This window comes from Kogia breviceps, chromosome 4 (assembly GCF_026419965.1).
Source record: "Kogia breviceps isolate mKogBre1 chromosome 4, mKogBre1 haplotype 1, whole genome shotgun sequence".
NCBI classification, from domain to species: Eukaryota; Metazoa; Chordata; class Mammalia; order Artiodactyla; family Physeteridae; genus Kogia; species Kogia breviceps.
Genome location: NC_081313.1, coordinates 164,201,019 through 164,218,321, shown reverse-complemented (window position 1 = coordinate 164,218,321; position 17,303 = coordinate 164,201,019). Strand labels below are relative to the sequence as shown.

General features: G+C 45.0%; 1 protein-coding gene across 13 annotated transcripts in view; it reads right to left on the bottom strand.

Moving 5' to 3' along the window:
• The window catches only part of TENM2 (teneurin transmembrane protein 2), a 3,844,234-nt gene that overhangs the window by 62,954 nt on the left and 3,763,977 nt on the right, over positions 1–17,303 (bottom strand). For all 13 annotated transcript variants that reach the window (XM_067032280.1, XM_059063069.2, XM_067032278.1 and 10 more), the window contains 5 exons: positions 12,759–12,902; positions 12,070–12,319; positions 4,984–5,004; positions 1,823–2,055; positions 386–540 (listed from right to left, as the gene is read on the bottom strand). In XM_067032280.1, the coding sequence (XP_066888381.1) occupies positions 386–540; positions 1,823–2,055; positions 4,984–5,004; positions 12,070–12,319; positions 12,759–12,902 (803 nt within the window). The remainder of the gene's footprint in view (positions 1–385; positions 541–1,822; positions 2,056–4,983; positions 5,005–12,069; positions 12,320–12,758; positions 12,903–17,303) is intronic.

Below are 17,303 nucleotides of genomic sequence, written 5' to 3'. Positions count from 1 at the left end.
TACTGTATGGTACATTCTCCAACCTGCGATAATGATGAAGAAGAAAGGTAATTACACAGTAGCTCCTACCCTATAATCTGCCATGGCTGGAGTGTGTCAGCCAGCTCCACTCTTCCGAGCAGAATTTCCCTCTCCCATTCTCTTTTTCTACTTCTCTCTCATTTCTATCTGACATGTCCCATTCCATCCTGCTGTCTAGCTCCTCTTAAGCCTTCTGCAAACAAACCTGGGATCTGTATCTATATCTCCTCCTCCTACTCCACTTCCAACCCAAACAGGCCCCAGGTGAGAACTTCAGGCCCAGAACCAGGTGTGGCGTAGTGATGAGAAATGAGAGAGAGAGAGAGAGAGAGAGAGAGAGAGAGAGAGAGAAGGAGGGTCCCACCTGGGCCACGTCCATGCTGGAGTCACAGCTCAGTGGCCGGACAGCAGTGAGGTCATTGGAACCCAGCAAGGTGGAGATGATTCCATTCTGGTCAACCTTGCGGATCATGGTGGCGTCGACAAAGTACATGAGCCCGTTCTTGTCAACCGCAATACCTGAGCAAGACAAAGAGCGGGAGTGCGTCTCTTGGCAAAGAGCAGGGCTGGCAGGATGGGGTTGGGGGTAGGGGTGCCCTACCGGGCATTACCTTCTTGGATTAGGGACCTGACTGGAGTAGCACACTGAGAGCTGTGGCTCTCAATCTTTTAAGGTGATACCCTTTCCAGGGGCACTGTGCTAGATCTGCCTAATTCCTGGGGCGCTGGCTGTTTCACCACACAGCCAAAGAACGAACCTTGGGCTGCAAATGAACTAAGGCTGCAAATGAAGGAATGGGGGGATCATTTTGCATCTGCTCTTTTTAGAAAAGATGTTATTTCCCAAGTTCACTGCTTAAAAAATGATTGGTAGTAAATTACTTGAATACCCTTCACAATTGACTGTACCAGTGAGGTTGGGAAACAATGACCCTTGCAGTCACAAACTCCTAAGTCAACATGTATCCTCCAGGAAGTATTCCCAATGAAGCCTTGAACTCCATCGATACTCTGTGGGGGAATGCTGGTGTTAGCACTCCCTTGGTAAAAGGCAGACAGCAGCTTCTATTTCTTTTGCATTTTCACCCCGGTGCGCAAGCCCAAGGCTCCCCATCCTTATTTCATGCTGCTGTGTGCTTTCAGCATAGCTAAAAATGCTAATAAGAATTGGACCTCCAAATGATGGGTCCTTAACCTCCTTTTTATTTATTTATTTATTTATTTATTTTTAACATGCCCTTAACCTTCAGTGAGTCCTTTTCAAACAGAGATCCATCAGGTCCAAGAACTGCACCCCCCCACCCCGCCCCTAAATCCAGGCCCTTGGAAATGATACCCGTTCTTAATTGCTACCATTATGGGGCATTTGCAAAATGTCAGGTACTGTGCTTTTGACTTCAGATACACTATTATCTAACAGAACAGCTGCGGAGTGGTTGGAGGCCCTCCTAGCGGGCTCTGTTCTGTCTGCAGCCCACACAGCTGGCACTCTGGCTCTCAGAGCGAACATTTCCTTCTGACTCTGTGACTGGTGGCAGCCAGCAATCTCCAGGAACAATCCACCCCACTTTCCATTTGTAGCCTAAAGACATTTGCGGGTGATGAAGTTTACTTCAAATAAATAAATCCGGTTTCTTTAAGAAACGTTCACCCACACACCAAAGCCATCTAGCACAGTTAAATTATTCTAGGGGAAGCTGTGTTTGGGACTGCCTGGGCTTAGTTCACTTCCAACAGGGAGGGAGCCCTGCATGTGGCAAGCTCTCTTTAGGGAAGGGCTTTCTTCCTCTGCAGCCTCTACCTCGAGGGCTCATCAGGGTGGCATCCACGGCCTTGCCTCCATCCCCGCAGCGGGCTTCGTCGAAGGGCAAGCATTGCTCTCCCGTCCCTGCCACGACTTCTGAATTCCCAGCCAGGTCTTTAGCTCCGCTCAGAGACTTGACTCGGTAGATTCGCCGACTGTTGGTGTCAGACACGTAGAGAGAGCCGGACACGGGGTCCACCGCCAGATAGTACTTGTGCGCTGGGTTGTTGCTGTAGAAGCACAAAGAGGAATGAGAAGGGGCTATGCAGCTGGCCTCCTGGATCAAAGAGATGACAGAAATCCCAGCAAGACTCTACCCACCTCCGCTGTCTTTCCACTTTAGTGAACTGGAAAGAATCTAACGTAATAAGTTAGTGTTCTAACATAGCATGGCTCTTAGCTGCTTCTAATTGGACCTAAGTTCCTCACGCTATCAGAGAATTCATCGCCTCCCTTCATGCTAGAATACCACTGCTTCATTTAGCTGTTGCGAAAGATCTCACTCTGATACTGCTTTTGTGTTTGTGTTTTGTGGGTGCCAGACTCCTTTCTTTCCCCCGTGGGTTTACTATGTTCGCAAGTGGGGCTGAGGAACACGTCCTCGGGACAATGTCCTCTTTTTAATCTATGCTTCCGCAGTGCCTCCAAGGTACTAGATCATGAATACTGGGGCAACCTGGAGTTTTCCTAACTTTGTGATGGGCGGCTCCCCTCAGCCTCAGATCTTCTCTACTGTTCCTCGGTGTGCATATGAACCAAGTTGGTATCTTGTGTGATGACATGTGATATCTTGCCGATATCATGTCCAGAATCTGAACTGTAAAGGAAGGAGATGTAGTTTTCAAATCTTGGGTAACAGTGAGGTCACAGGCATGGCCCAGGATCTGCCAGGACCCTAAGACACACTAGGAGAGAGATACCTCAGGGTGGGGGAAATGAATTAGGAGAGCACGAAGCCTCAGAGACCTGGCTCTCTTTCTCTGCCGTCCGTCCAGATGTCCTATGTGTTGCTGACGAGGACAGGGTAAGATCTGTAAACTTGGCTCAGGGCTAAGACACAGGAAACTCTAAACTCAACTTGGACCCAGAGGGCGAACCTAGGGAAGTCTTTTGGCCACGACGGGTCCTAGATTCCTTATTGGGGTAATAAAGAAGTCAAATCAGAGCATCACTCATGACCCTTTTGGCTCAAACCCTACATTTCCATCCCTCTGCAGTGTCTGTCACTGGCTGGAGGTTGAGACCAGAATGGGTACTCGTTCTATCCCCACATCAGTGATTAGCTTCACTGCCCCTAGGAGGTAAGCAGCAGACGCCTCTCTGTCCTAGTGTGGGAGACTAGGTTTTCCACATGCCTAAAATGAGCACAGGTCTTTTTTTTTCAGTTATTTTTCAACTGTAGTTTGGAATTATGGGAAGAGAGGAGCTAGGAAAGGTGAAGGGAAGGTACGGGTGATGGTAGTGTTGGATACATCTGTCCTGTAGACAGTAGCCGGTAAATTACTAATGAAAACACCACCATTTGGGTTCTTCCCTGAGTTAAGGAAGAAAAGAACAAGGAAGCCATTTTAAGGAACAGTTTGTGCATCGAGACCGTCTTTAATTGCAGCCTCTCCTCAGGTTGCTATTAAGGCATATCAACTAGAAGTCAAGGTCTTTCTAAAATTCCAGCCTAGATAACAGGTCTGGGAGAGTAGGCTACCTGGGTTCCTTTCCTTCCTTCCTTCCTTCTTCCTTTTTTGGCTACTAAGTCTTGAGAGACTATCCATACATGCAAAACAAATTAGGGCAGAAAGGGAAAAAATTCATGCCATTTTCTAATTAGACGCTGTACTTTGTTACTGACCACACAGGAGCTGGTGCCATCATCAGAAGAATCAGGGCATTGCACACCTGTGCCTGTCTGTGAGCAAGATAATTAATTCTGGACTTTCTAGGGAGCCCAATTCAAGGAGGCTTTTCAAAATCTCTGGCAGAAGAGCAGCCAGTTCAGGGGGGTGGGGTCAGTTCTTGCTGTGAGCCCATTCTTTCCCGTAGCCTCAGAACTCATTTCAATCAACATTCTTGCAGAGGAGCTCAGGGAGATGGATGGCCATGCTTTCACACTGGGGCTATGGCAAAGGTCAGATGGAGTATGGAAGTTTGAAGCGGGTGTCCTTCCGGGGCATTGCTGCCTTTTAAAAAATTTGGCCCAATGGGGGTGTCTAAAACCAGCCAATTTGGGCGTGCCTGAGACGGAGGAGGCAGAGGACTCCTACGCGTGGCTTTTGCACTGACTTTGATGATCTCGTACAACTTTGTTCTTTGTCTAATTTTGACCTAACATCACGCAGGAGCCTCTGCCAACTTCATTTCAAGGAGTGAAGAGAAGGATTCCCTTGAATATTAAAATACATCGCTTTGTTTTTTCCTCCTCTTCCAAATAAAAAGAAGGTCACTGTTCTTCTATCTTAGTGCAACCTGGAGTTTTCCTAACGTTGTAACAGGAAGCTCCCCAGAGCAACATGCACATATATGTGAATTGCACCAAATATGGTTTAGGTGATAATCTCAGAGCAGTTGAATGACAAAAGCCTACTTAGACAAAAAGTACTCGGTTCAAACCCTTCATAATACTTAAAAGCGACTGAATTCCAAGGCAATTTCCAATGCATCTGACTGTTGGATTCATTCTGACCAGCAGATTGGCAATTAACTTGTTTTTGTTTTGTTTTTTTTTCTTTTTTAAAGTGACCATATATCCAGGGGGAAAAAAATCATTAAGGAGTTTGAAAATGAGTTTTTGACCCGTTTCCAGTTCATTAAAGCTTTTGTGAACCCAGTCCAGCATTTACAAAAGCCAGAAGTTTGCCTCAACTGTTTAGCCTGATTATGGACTGCACTGAGCAGTTGGGATGAAAGTTTGCTGAGGGTTCATTACCTTGCACTTGCATCTTTCGGAAATTCTAATTACTGTCAGCTTATTTGGTTCCTATTTGACTGAATTTCATAATTGCTAAAGCTTATCATATCCACAACACACAATTAGCACATAAAAAGTTACTATATTTGGTACATAAAAATATACAACATTACACAAGAAAGCACAAAACAAAAAGCAAACACAAGGACGCAAACGAACCATATCAAATTATACGGGAAAGACTTCTTCATCTTACCTATGTTTAAACTCTTTATTTCTTTAGAGAAAGAAAACAGAAGGAAAAAGAACAAACAGTTAGCGGAAGAACTGATGATAAAGCAAACATAACATTTTCGTTTCTTGTATAATGGGGCCCCCCAAAAGGCACTCTTTTTCTTTTTTTTTTTTTCCCTTCTAGCTGACAGCTCCCAGCACAATTACCTGGGAAGCTCCCCTGATGTTGGATTCCTCCCGGCCATTGGAGAATCTAGACAAGAAAGCTTGAATTCTCTGACCAGCGATGTGGCGTCACGTGACACAGGTGGCAACAGGTGAAACAGGCTAATGAAGAGATGGCACACGGATCTCCTGAGTGCCAACACCTATCGATTGGTAATGGCTGCTGGGAGGGCGGGAGTGGAAGGATCCTGAAGCCAAATGCAAGCTCAGCCGTCAAGAGTGCTGTGACGCCTTTGGAACATTTGCCTTGAGTGTGGTGATGCCTGTACCAGCTACTTGTCATTGGTGCATTACAGAGTCTGCACCACCTGAGAGAGAGCGGCCCTGCCCACAGCCAATTGCATTTGCTAAACACCCTGTTGAACCCTGAGAGACTCAACCATTTCCTCGCTCTGCTCCTTGCCCCCTCCCCTCTCCCCATCTCCCTCACACACGTGGGCCCCCAAGTATGCATTCTTTCTTACAGATAACACCCATCAGCGAAATTCACAGGCGATACCATCCCCTTGGAATTGGAGCCAAAGACTCCAGTTAACATTCTTTTTCGGAAAACTAGTCGAAGTGTTGCTTCTGTTTTCTTTTAAAAATAAAAATACACATCAGTTTCAACAGGAGAGTGGCTGAATCTTAAGAGCTTTAAGGAGAAGAGGAGAGAGGTTAGGGCCTTTAATAGAGAAGTGCTCCCCACTCCTGAGGCTCCTAAGCCAACGTGGAAGAAACCCCTGACCCCTCTTTCCCTTCTAGCTAAGGGAGGAGGCTTCAGGGAAGGAACAAAGAGGGTTTAATGCCCTGATTCCTGCCTGGGTGCAGCTCAGGTCTCTGCCGGGGGCCATCATTAGTGGTGGGTTTGCACAGGGATTACATTTTTATATTTTATTCCAACATGTTAGTTTTTGCAAAAAAAAAAAAAAAAGTTAATTAAATGATGCTGATAACTCTTGAGCTCTGACTGACATAGTGCAATTTAAGATTCATTCTGCAAAGCCTGGTGTGTCAGGGTGGCAGCCAGGAATTCTCGCATCTATTTTATATTGCTTAATGAAAGTGAAATGTTATCTGCCACAGTGGTAGTCATATTTGGCTCTTAATTATTGCAATATCAATTCCACTTTTTTTCGTCAAGATTTTGTGAAAAGACTGGTTGGATTTGGGTCTGCAGACCTGACCTACTTCTTTGCTAAGAACATCTGCTTTAAGTTGATTAATATAATATCTGTGTTGGGGGAAGGAGAAGGCAGGGGGGACTAAGTCACTGAGACTGCAGAGTCCAAATGATCATGTAGATCTGAACTTTGGAGAAAGGCTGAGGTCACCGCTATTCCAGACCAAGGCCATTAGCAGAGCAGGTGTTTAGCAGGCAACAAACCCAAATGAGAGCACCAGTGAGTCAGTCTATGCATTGGGTTGGCCAAAATGTTCGTTCAGTTAATGAATCCTTTGTTCAATAAAGTTCTTGGTGAAAATGAAAAAGGTCTTTTATTTTTCTTAAAACCAAACGAACTTTTGGGCCAACCCAAGAGAAGAGCACAGGTGCCCTACTTACAAGGGACAGGCCTGGGCTTTGCATCCATGGCTTCAAAGAAACCAATCCTTTGAGGAAAAAGTGGTGTCTCCGATTGGAGAATTGAGATGGATTAGCTCTTCACACTGTGGAGTCTCAATGACTCCCCTGCAAAGCCTTCAGGGTCTCTCCAAGCCTTCTCCACTTGCCTCAGGGAGCTCTCAGCAGGCTGTCTTGTGATTTATGTGTGTGTGCTTGTCTTCCTAGCTTCATCGTGAACAGAAGTGAGTAAGTAAATCTGGACATGACTGACTCATCTCCATACGGCTGATTCTTAGTAGAGAGCCCTGGAGAGAGTAAGGGCTGGAAAAATGGGTTCTTGAGTGGAGGAAAGGAATAAGCTGCTTCCCTTACGCTGCCAGACCCTGCCTTGGATGACTTCCAATCCCTCACGTTCTTCTCAGAATCACAAAGCTGCAGTAAGTTGAGACTGTTGTCTCTTTTCATTCCAATTCTATCCCTCTGCGCCACAGAACAGGGTGAAGTTGGAGCAGCCACAGTTTTTGTTTGTATGTTTTAGTTCTAACTAAAGAGAAGTGAGTTGAGATACATATAGTTCAGTTTTAGGCGGTTGTGCTTATGCGGCTCACACGCGGTCCTTCCACCATCTTTTAGATGGTTGCTAGCCATTCTGGTACTCACGGCTTTCAGGAATCCTCCTGCCCTATTGTGCCAACTCTCCTAGCATCATTACAGAAAGTGGAGTGCTCAATGGAGAAGTCATATATCATGGAAGTGTAATAGTTAATTAACAACAAATTTTAGGTTATTTGTCTGGATTTTGTGATGTCTGCAGTAATTGTCAGACTTTCAAAATTTACAATTTGTTTTGGTTTCTTTTCTTATCCTAAATAATAGTTTCATTCCAAAATTGCATAAGATTCAGGCCCCATGAAGCCTGGGTACCTCCTTGGTGAAAGAGCTTTGGACACAGTGCTAAGAACTGTCCAAAATTTTATGGAAATATTGTTGTCATTGTTACTCTGGGTAGGTGCTGTGTTATATTTTGTTTCCTGACCTCCATGTTTATACCCTGACCTCACAGAGAAAGCATTCCTCTCTGACTACAATCTCTTTCTCCTCCCTAATGTTCTATGTTGGCATTAAGCAGGGTCTGTTGGAGCTGTACTCTCAGGCAAAGCTGGCCTTTGGTGAAGCTTACTTTCAATTTCTGCTACCCTTGCCCACCTCCCTAGGCTCCCACTTTTCTTGCATCTCTTACCTCTCTAGCACTCACACATTTGGGATGGACCATTCCCTCCCCTAAACATCCTCCCTGGTGCAATGATGCTGCTGACCTACCCCAATACCACCATCAGAATCTCAGCATGGGGAAGTGTTTTAGTTGGAAAAGAAGCATAGTTCATATCATAATATAATTTTATAACGGGAAAATGAAAAAAAAATTAGAATTTCAAACATGAAGGGAAGTGTGAGATTCTCATGTTTCTGGAAAGGGGCCAAGTTAAGAAAAGGCAGAGAGACACTGTCCCGTCTGCTATCACTTACTGCCTCACACTGGGGTTCAGGTCTTGAGATAGTCTCAAATGGGGGAGAGAAAGGAAAGCTTTTCCGCTGACCGAAGTTCACCCTAAGATGTGAGTGACTGACAGATTTACTCTACTCCCCAGGGCCTGGGTTTTCCAAGGACCATCTGAAGAGGGTGATAGTTATGAGAAGGGAAATGGGCTCCTAGAGGTGGGGTTATCAGGCTTTCTGGGGAGGTGGGTGTTGAAAATGTCTTGAATGCCAGTGGAATGGAGCTGGCAGGTGATAACCGGTTTACCTAGGAATAAGGCTTTTTCTACCATCAGAAATTTTTCAAGCACATAGAACTCTGCCCCTGCATGTTTTGGTTAGGCAAAGGAAGAAGCAAGGAAGAAGGAGAGCGAAGATTTAAATAAAATTTGGGTTCGGAGGCTCAGCTCTGGGTTGGGTAAGTGAGACAGGGATGGGAACCGACTCCCGAAACTGGATCATTCAGCTGCCAACCCTCACAATGGAGAAAAGACAGAAGCACGACAGGTCTCTCCCTGCCTGCCCACGCCCCCCCACCTCCCCGCCCTTTGCTGGTTACTGTTTTGAAGAGAGGGGATTGACATCCCTTTGTTTTCAGGTATGTAGTGGGAAGAAAAGGGAATCAAACCACTGTTCTTGTTAAAGCTTAACTTCTAATCGCCTGGATACCTGGCTGATAAAACAAGAGCAAGTCCAAAGGAGGTTAAAAAGGGAAAAAAAAACCAAAAAAAATCACACAGCCTTGAAGGGAAATTGACAGTTACACTTCTCCGCAGCTGTCCTCAATGTCACCACGTGGGCCCTTAGCTTGTACCATTGATGTTGTGGCCCCTGCAACTTCAGAGACGTGGAATCAGGGACAAACTCCAACCAAAGGGTGGAGGCTGGTCTTTGTCCCCTTTAACTCAAGCAACATGTCTTGACCCCCTCCTGTGGGCCAGGCACCGCTCTGGGCATCAAGGGGCCAAGATGTCAAAGGTGCCGGCTCTACAGAAGTTCACACCCTGGGGCCCTACAGACTTGTAGAAATAGCTAAAAACCAAGGCAGTCAATGGTGTCACCTTTGTGGAAAATTAGAGTTAAGTGGCCCAGGGGAGGGAGAGAATTATTTCTGCTGGGGAGACTGGGCTTCATGGAAGAGCCCAGTCTTAAAGATGGAACTGATGAGGGAGATGAGGTAGAGAAGGCATTTTAAGTAGAGTGAGTCAAGGTGTGGAGGTGGGGATGGGCAGGCAAGGGCTGATGTGGCTCTGAGCAGGAAGAGAGGTGACAAAGAAGCAAGGGCCAGATGTGGAGGGTGACAAATGCCAGATGAAATCATGCAGCCCTCATGGAAAAGCCCAGCGCTAGCTCCACCCTCTTCCCTGCCTACTTTCACGGCTCTCCACTGCCCAGAGGATGCCTACAAAGAAGATGCTTTACTAGGGTAAAAAAGGAAGTAAGCATATTGGGAAAGGGACCTAGTTGGGGAGCTCTAGGAGGGTGGCTTGTCTGATTGTCATTTGGACACAGCCTGAGGATTATCCAGCCTCTTCCACTTTGTGTCCTTCTTACTCTCACTGTTCGCCTTTCGGTGATTACACCCTGTTACTTTACCCGGTGGCCTCCCCCTCTGTGTGTCCATGATGGTTGGTTGTCGGCTCTTCGAGAACACTCAGCTTGAAATGCCTTTCCTTGTCCGGGTCCCCCATCTCTCACCCTCGAATGGGTGCTCTTTGAGCCTGGGTTTCATCCCCTCTTGGACCCTCAGAGCCCAGCACGGGCCTGACCCACCCTAATGCTTGGTAAACAAATCCTGGATCACTGATCACTGAGGCTGGAAACCTTCCTGGGTGGAAGCTGGGTTTTCTTCTCTCCTTTTACCCCTCCCAGTGCCTGGCACAGTCTCAGCTCCTCAGAACACTCAGCATCACTTTCCGGTGGTCAGAGCACTAATTTCTCCCCCAGGAGGGGCCTCAGAGACACAAAATGTAGGTGCAGCCTGTGACTTCTTCTAAGTCCTTCACTTGGCAGCTGAAGCTGCCTCCGAAAACACCACCACCCATTTGGCTGCTCAGGTCAAAATCCTAGCATCACCCTTGATTCTTCTCTACTCTCTCTTTTTTTCTCTCATTATTTTTTACACCCTATAAACACAATTCCTATCAGATTTACTTCGAAACTATATCCCCATTGGAAGCTCCCCATCTCCCCTGCTACCACCCTAGTCCATCTCACCACCACCCAAATCCTGGACAACTGCTACAGCTCCCCTGTAGTCGCCAGAGTCCTCTTTAAAAAATGCAAATCAGATCATGTCAGCTCCACCCCCCGTCCTACTTCAAATTCCAATGGCTGTGCATTACATAATGGAAAAGAAAATGAAAACGAATGCATATGTATGTATAACTGAATCACTTTGCTGTACAGCAGAAATTAACACAACACAGTAAATCAACTAAACATCAATAAAATAAATTTAAAAGCAGAATATGAGTCACACTTGTTGACATGGTCATTCAGACCCTGAAGCGCTGGTCCCCTATCTACCTCTCTGCCCCACTCTGAGACACTCTCAGAAGTCCATACTGGACTTCCATCAGTCCCTTAAATAAGCAGGCTATTTGCTGATCTTAGGGCTTTTGCACAACTTTTCTCTGCCTGGGATACTCTTCCCAGGTCTTCACGTGGCTGATCTCATCATTCAGGTCCCACCTCAAATATCACCTAGTATGAGGGGTTTCTCTGACTACTTTATCTTACGAAGCTTCTCTCTCCCTCCTTCCCACCACCACGGTTCCTATTTCTTACTCCATTAGAGTTTCCTTATGGCATTTAGTGCTTCTTGAAAATTTTTTAATTTGTCCACATGATTTAGTTTGAAGTTCTCTATCAGACCACAAACACAACTGAGGCTTTGCTTGTTCCTCTGTTTGTTTTGTTTTTTTTTTTCCCTTCGCCAGACAGTTCTGCACATATTCGCCTTGTTGAATGAAGTATTTCCCTTATTTATAGACTGCATTTCTCCCTCTACTTACAGATCCCTCTCTAGGTTTGAGGGCCTGGAATCAATTTTCCTGAAAAGAGAGTTTCAAAGAGCTTTTGTCCAGCACAGAGACCTGGACTTCAGAGTCAGCAGCTAGCAATGGCCAGGAAGAATCTCCCAGGGGTGGCCAAAAGTTACCTAGCAAGGCCTATGCAGTACTTCTAAGTCAGATCCTAGTAAATGTGCACAGATCCAGAAAATTCACAGAGAGCTAGCACATAGAGGTGCTCAGTATAAATGCCTGAATTAATAAACGAATGTTAGAGGTTCTTAAACTTTGATGTGCATCAGAATCTTCTACAGAGCCTGTCAAAGAGAAAAGATGCCTTGGCCCTTCTCTAGACTTACTGAACCAGTGCCTCCGGGGGTGGGCTCCAGGAATCTGTATTTTTAAGAAGTGCCACTTTAGAAGCCCGTGAAATGGACCATCAGCTTAAAGTAGTGGTCCTTTCACTATTTGGTATGTATCAGATTCACACGTGAAGGTTTTATACAATATGGCTACCCAGGTCCCACCCCCAGCACCATGACTGAAGGCTTTCTCCTTTGCTGTAAGGCAGGTGTCGACAACTGTACTAGATACACATGCAGTGTTTTATAGATACACAAAGCATTTCCCCTAGTCCTCATCTGATTCCAGGCCTAGGTTTTAAACCTCAGCCCATCACACAGACTCTATATTCTCTAAAGAGCCCCATGTGTGGCCACCACTTACCCAGGGAAGTTTTGTAGCAGTGGGGGCAATAGGGCAAGAGAAGGTTTTCCGTGCAGTCACTTACCGTAACTCCAAGATGCTGGTCACGTTTCGGGAGGGAAAGATGCGCCGGATGTAATTGAAGTCACCAACGAAGAGGCTCCCATCGACTCCAACAGCCAGAGCTACTGGGGCTAGCAGCTTGTTGCCTTCAGCAAGGCCGTTGCAGCTGGGACAGGAAATGCTCCGGCGGCGGCCGTTGCCCATGATGCTGGTGATGATGGCGGGCTGCTGGGTCAGGAACTGGTTCTCCCCGGTGCCCTTGTGTAGGATTCCTGGGGCAGTAAATGGGGGCAGTTACTGCAGCCCTCTGGGGAGGACACTTCTATCGGCTTACTGAGGACGAGGGGAAGTGACAGATGGAAGAGAAACAGTAGGCAACGGCAACTTTGGGGAGCCCTCCAACTTCCTCAGGATACTGAGAGCTGTAATAGGACAGGGAGACCCCAAGGCCATGGTACAGGGTAAGATAACATTTGTAGAGATCACTGAAGAAGAACTGTGAGGTACACTAAGGTGGATGGTCTGGGAAAAACAGCTCAACATTCTTGAGGTTTAAAAGGAGAAAGTGGTAAAACCTATAGGTATTTTGGTTATTTGAGGAAAAAGAGCTGCGGGAAGGGGAGGGGGCTACCACTTAAATGTCAAGGCTGGAGAGAAGGTTCCAGAGGCAAGACTAGGCCGTATTTGGGAAAAGGAAATGTGCTCACATACCACTTTTAACGTTGAGGATGTGATGTTTGTCCAGGGACCAGCCCCCGAGGTTGGAAGGGTCCAGCTCAAATCCCTGAAGGAGGGCTGTCCTTTTCTCCCACAGGATGAGACTGGGGCAGGTCTCATATTCAAAGCCGACAGACACTGAAAGATAAAAGGGGGCGGGGCAGAGTGGGAGATGAGAGAGTTTCCTTGATTACTCCAGAGCTCTCCATCAGGAATGAGAAACTTGTGCTCAAGGTAATACAGATTCAGCTCAAAAAACTCACTCGAGGCAGGCTGATTGCTTTTCTCCTTGTGATTCCATACAATATTAAATTCAAATTTCAAGCTGAACTCAACCTTGAAACTTTACACAGTAGTAGTCTGTGGGGATGGAAAGACCTTTCCAATGAACAGTTGGTTTTCAAAAATGACCCCAGTGATGGGGAGGGAAGAGATGAATCATTTAGAAACTGAATACAACGCTCCTTTAGAGACGGACAGGAGACCATTTCCCTCAGCCTGCTGTTCACGGCCTGCATTCGCTATATTTTGCGTTATTTATTTTCACTCACTAGGAGAAAGACCTATGGAAGCCTTGTGGCTCATTTATAAGGAGATTCTGAAGGCAACAGCTTGTGTTAGCTGAGGCACTTTGTACATTCACTGAGGATTCCAGAGAGTTCCAAGTGAGGCAGGCATGGGGACACAGCCTGCCAATTATGTGGCAGTTCAGTGGGGAACAGAATCCAAAAACTATAAAAATCCTGCATTTGCCACATGGACAAATAGGAGAGAGGGATGGGAAAAGAAGGATTTCAGTCCCAATTCTGTTCCAGCTCACACTTCCTTGTGGCTCCATCTCCCCTGTGTGTAAAGCAGAGCAAGCGAAGCCTCAGTTTCTCAGAGAGATGTCGTGAGGATAGAGGAGACAAAACGCCGAGATGCCATACATTTTTAACTGGAACGCCGCTCTAGAAACACGAGGCATTGTTATTATGGCTGTTCCTTCTACATTAAATTCTTAACTATGTGTGTCACCTTTGGGGATTCTCCGCAGCTTCTTTTAAATCCTGAGATATAGGAGTGTTGAAATGAAGTAAAGATACATTTTATCTTTTAAAAAAAAACCATGTATGTACTGGCTTGTCCTCTGAAAATTCCAAGAAACAGTGACCAACTCAGTAGCAAAGAGAAGTGCTAGTGCCTGGTTTGTGGCCTTGAAATATTATTTCTCATTAACAGGAATCAGGGCTCCTTGAAGAAACGGCTGGAACAAGAAATGAACAACAGAAGACCAGGCGATTTTATCACACCAGATAGCAAGGAAGGAAATAAAATCTACTAGGGCCACGTCAAAAGAATTTGGGAATCAGCTTGAAGAAGCTTCCACTGACCAAGGATGAGACAATTTGACTATGAGGAAAGATAATAACTTCAATGGATATATTAGAGGTATTTCATCCTGTGAATTCATAATGGTATTTAAAAACACTGGATTTGCCACCAGTAGAGGATGTGAGAGAGCCAACTTATTATGTTGAAAACTGGTAAATAAAGGGAAAGAATCAAGCATTTATCCTTTATTTCTTATTTGAACTGTACCTCAAATAACCAAGTAGTTAATGAGAAAGTATCTCAATATAAAAGTATTCTAGCTAGTAAATAATAAAGAAGCAATGACAGAATTAAAATACCATTTTGCAATCCCGAATGACCTAAGGAATCTAGGCAATGAGCATCAATGCTGCTGAAATCACAAAAGAATAGAAAAGCTGACATTAGTCACCTCCAGACAGAAGAAGACAGAACCGTCTATCAAGCTGTCTTGCTTAAAAAAAAAAAAAAAATCAAAGAATAATATACTTAGGAATAAATTTAACCAAGGAGGTGAAAGACCTGTACAATGAAAATGACAAGAAAGTGATGAAAGAAACTGGAGAAGACACAAATAAATGGAAAGATACTCCATGCTCATGGATTAGAAGAATTAATATTGTTAAAATATCCATACTACCCAAAGCAAAGTACAGATTCAATGTAATCCCTATCAAAATTCCAATGCTATTTTTTCACAGAAATAGAAAAAACACTCCTAAAATCTGTATGGAACCACAAAACCCTGAACTGTCAAAGCTATCTTGAGAAGAAGAACAAAGCTAGAGGCATCACATGCTCAAATTTCAAACTATATTACACGGATATAGTAACCAAAACAGTATGGTGCCGGCATGAAAACAGACACAAAGATCAATGGAATAGATTAGAGAGTCCAGAAATAAACCCAAGCATACATAGTCTATTAATTTATGACAAAGGAGCCAAGAATATACAATGGGCAAAGGACACTCTCTTCAATAAATGGGTTGGGAAAGCTGGACAGCCACATGTGAGAAAAAAAAAAAAGAAAAAGAAAAAGAAATTGTACCACTCTATGCCACTCACAAAAATGAACTCAAATGGATTAAAAGCTTGAATGTAAGACCTAAAACCATAGAACTCCTAGAAGAAAACATAGGCAATAAGCTCCTTAACGTCAGTCATTGTAATGATTTTTTGAATTTGACACCCAAAGCAAAGGAAACTAAAGCAAAAAGGAACAAGTGGGACTACATCAAACTAAAAAGCTTCTGCACAGCAAAGAAAACCATCCATAAAATGATAAGGAAACCTACTGAATGAGAGAAAATATTTGCAAATCATATATCTGATAAGGGGCTAATGTCCAAAGTATATAAAGAACTCATACCAATTGACAGCCAAAAACCAATGAACCCAATTAAAAAATGGGCAAAGGAACTGAATAGACATGTATCCAAAGAAGACATACACAAGGTCAATGGTACATGAAAAGATGCTCAGCATCACTAATCTTCAGGGAAATGCAAATCAAATCTATGATGAGATATCACCTCACACCTGTCAGAATGGCTATCATCAAAAAGAGGATGTGGAGAAAAGGAACCCTTGTGCACTGCTGGTGGGAATGTAAACTGGTGCAGCCATTTTGGAAAACAGTATGGAGGTTTCTCAGAAACTTAAAAATAAAACTACCATAGGACCCAGCAATTCCACTTCTTGGTATCTATTTGGAGGAAACAAAAACATCAACAGTGAAAAGATATATGCACCCCTATATTTGTTGCAGCATTACTTACAATAGCTAAGATATAGAAACAACCAAGGTGTCCATCGACAGATGAATGGATAAAAATGATGTGATATACAATCAATGAACTATTATTCAGCCATAAAAAAGAATGAAATCTTGCCATTTGTGACAACATGAATAGAATATTGAGGGCATTATGTTAAGTGAAATAAGTCAGATAAAGAAAGACAAATACAAATATAATCTCACCTATATGTGGATCTAAAAATCTATGTAAATAGGAATATCATTTGCTCTAAATGCCTCAATGTTTTATTGTGATAAATAGTAAATTCTAGGGACTTCCCTGGTGGTACAGTGGTTAAGAATCTGCCTGTCAATTCAGAGGACATGGGTTCAAGCCCTAGTCCGGGAAGATCCCACATGCCACAGAGCAACTAAGCCCATGCGGCACAACTACCAAACCTGTGCTCTAGAGCCTGTGCTCCACAACAAAGAAGCTGCCACAGTGAGAAGCCTGTGCACTGCAATGAAGAGTAGCCCCCGCTCACCACAACTGGAGAAAGCCTGCATGCACCAAAGAAGACCCAACGCAGCCAAAAATAAATAAATAAATAAATTTAAAAAATTTCTGGTGAAATCTAAGTAATGTTTTTAAAGTGTTTATGAAACAAACATGGTCATAAGCAGAATTTAAAAAAATAAAAACAAACAAACCAAAAAACAAAAAGCCAAGCTGAGACGGCTTAAAGATGGCAGAAGAGTAAGACGCGGAGATCACCTTCCTCCTCACAGAGACATCAGAAATACATCTACACGTGGAATTTCTCCTATAGAACACCCACCGAACGCTGGCAGAAGACCTCAGACCTCCCCAAAGGCAAGAAACTCCCCACGTACCTGGGTAGGGCAAAAGAAAAAAGAATAAACAGAGACAAAGAATAGGGACGGGACCTACACCAGTGGGAGGGAGCCGTGAAGGAGGAAAGACTCCCACACACTAGAAGCCCCTTCGCGGGCGGAGACTGCGGGTGGCGGAGGGGGAAGCTCCGGAGCCGCGGAGGACAGCTCGGCCACAGGGTGCGGAGGGCAAAGCGGAGAGATTCGCGCAGAGGATCTGTACCGACCGGCACTCACCAGCCCGAGAGGCTTGTCTGCTCCCCCGCCAGAGCGGGCGGGGCCGGGAGCTGAGGCTCGGACTTCGGTCGGATCGCAGGGAAAGGTGTGGAGTTGGCAGAGTGAAAACAGCCTGAAGGTGTAGTGCACCACGGCTGGCCGGGAGGGAGTGCGGTTGAAGTCCGGAGCTGCCAAAGAGGCAAGAGACCTTTTCTTCCCTCTTTGCTTCCTGGGCGCGAGGAGAGGGGATTAACCCGCCACTTAAAGGAGCCCCAGAAACGGGCGCGGAGCTGCTGAAGAGACAAGAGACTTTTTCTTGCCTCTTTGCTTCCTCG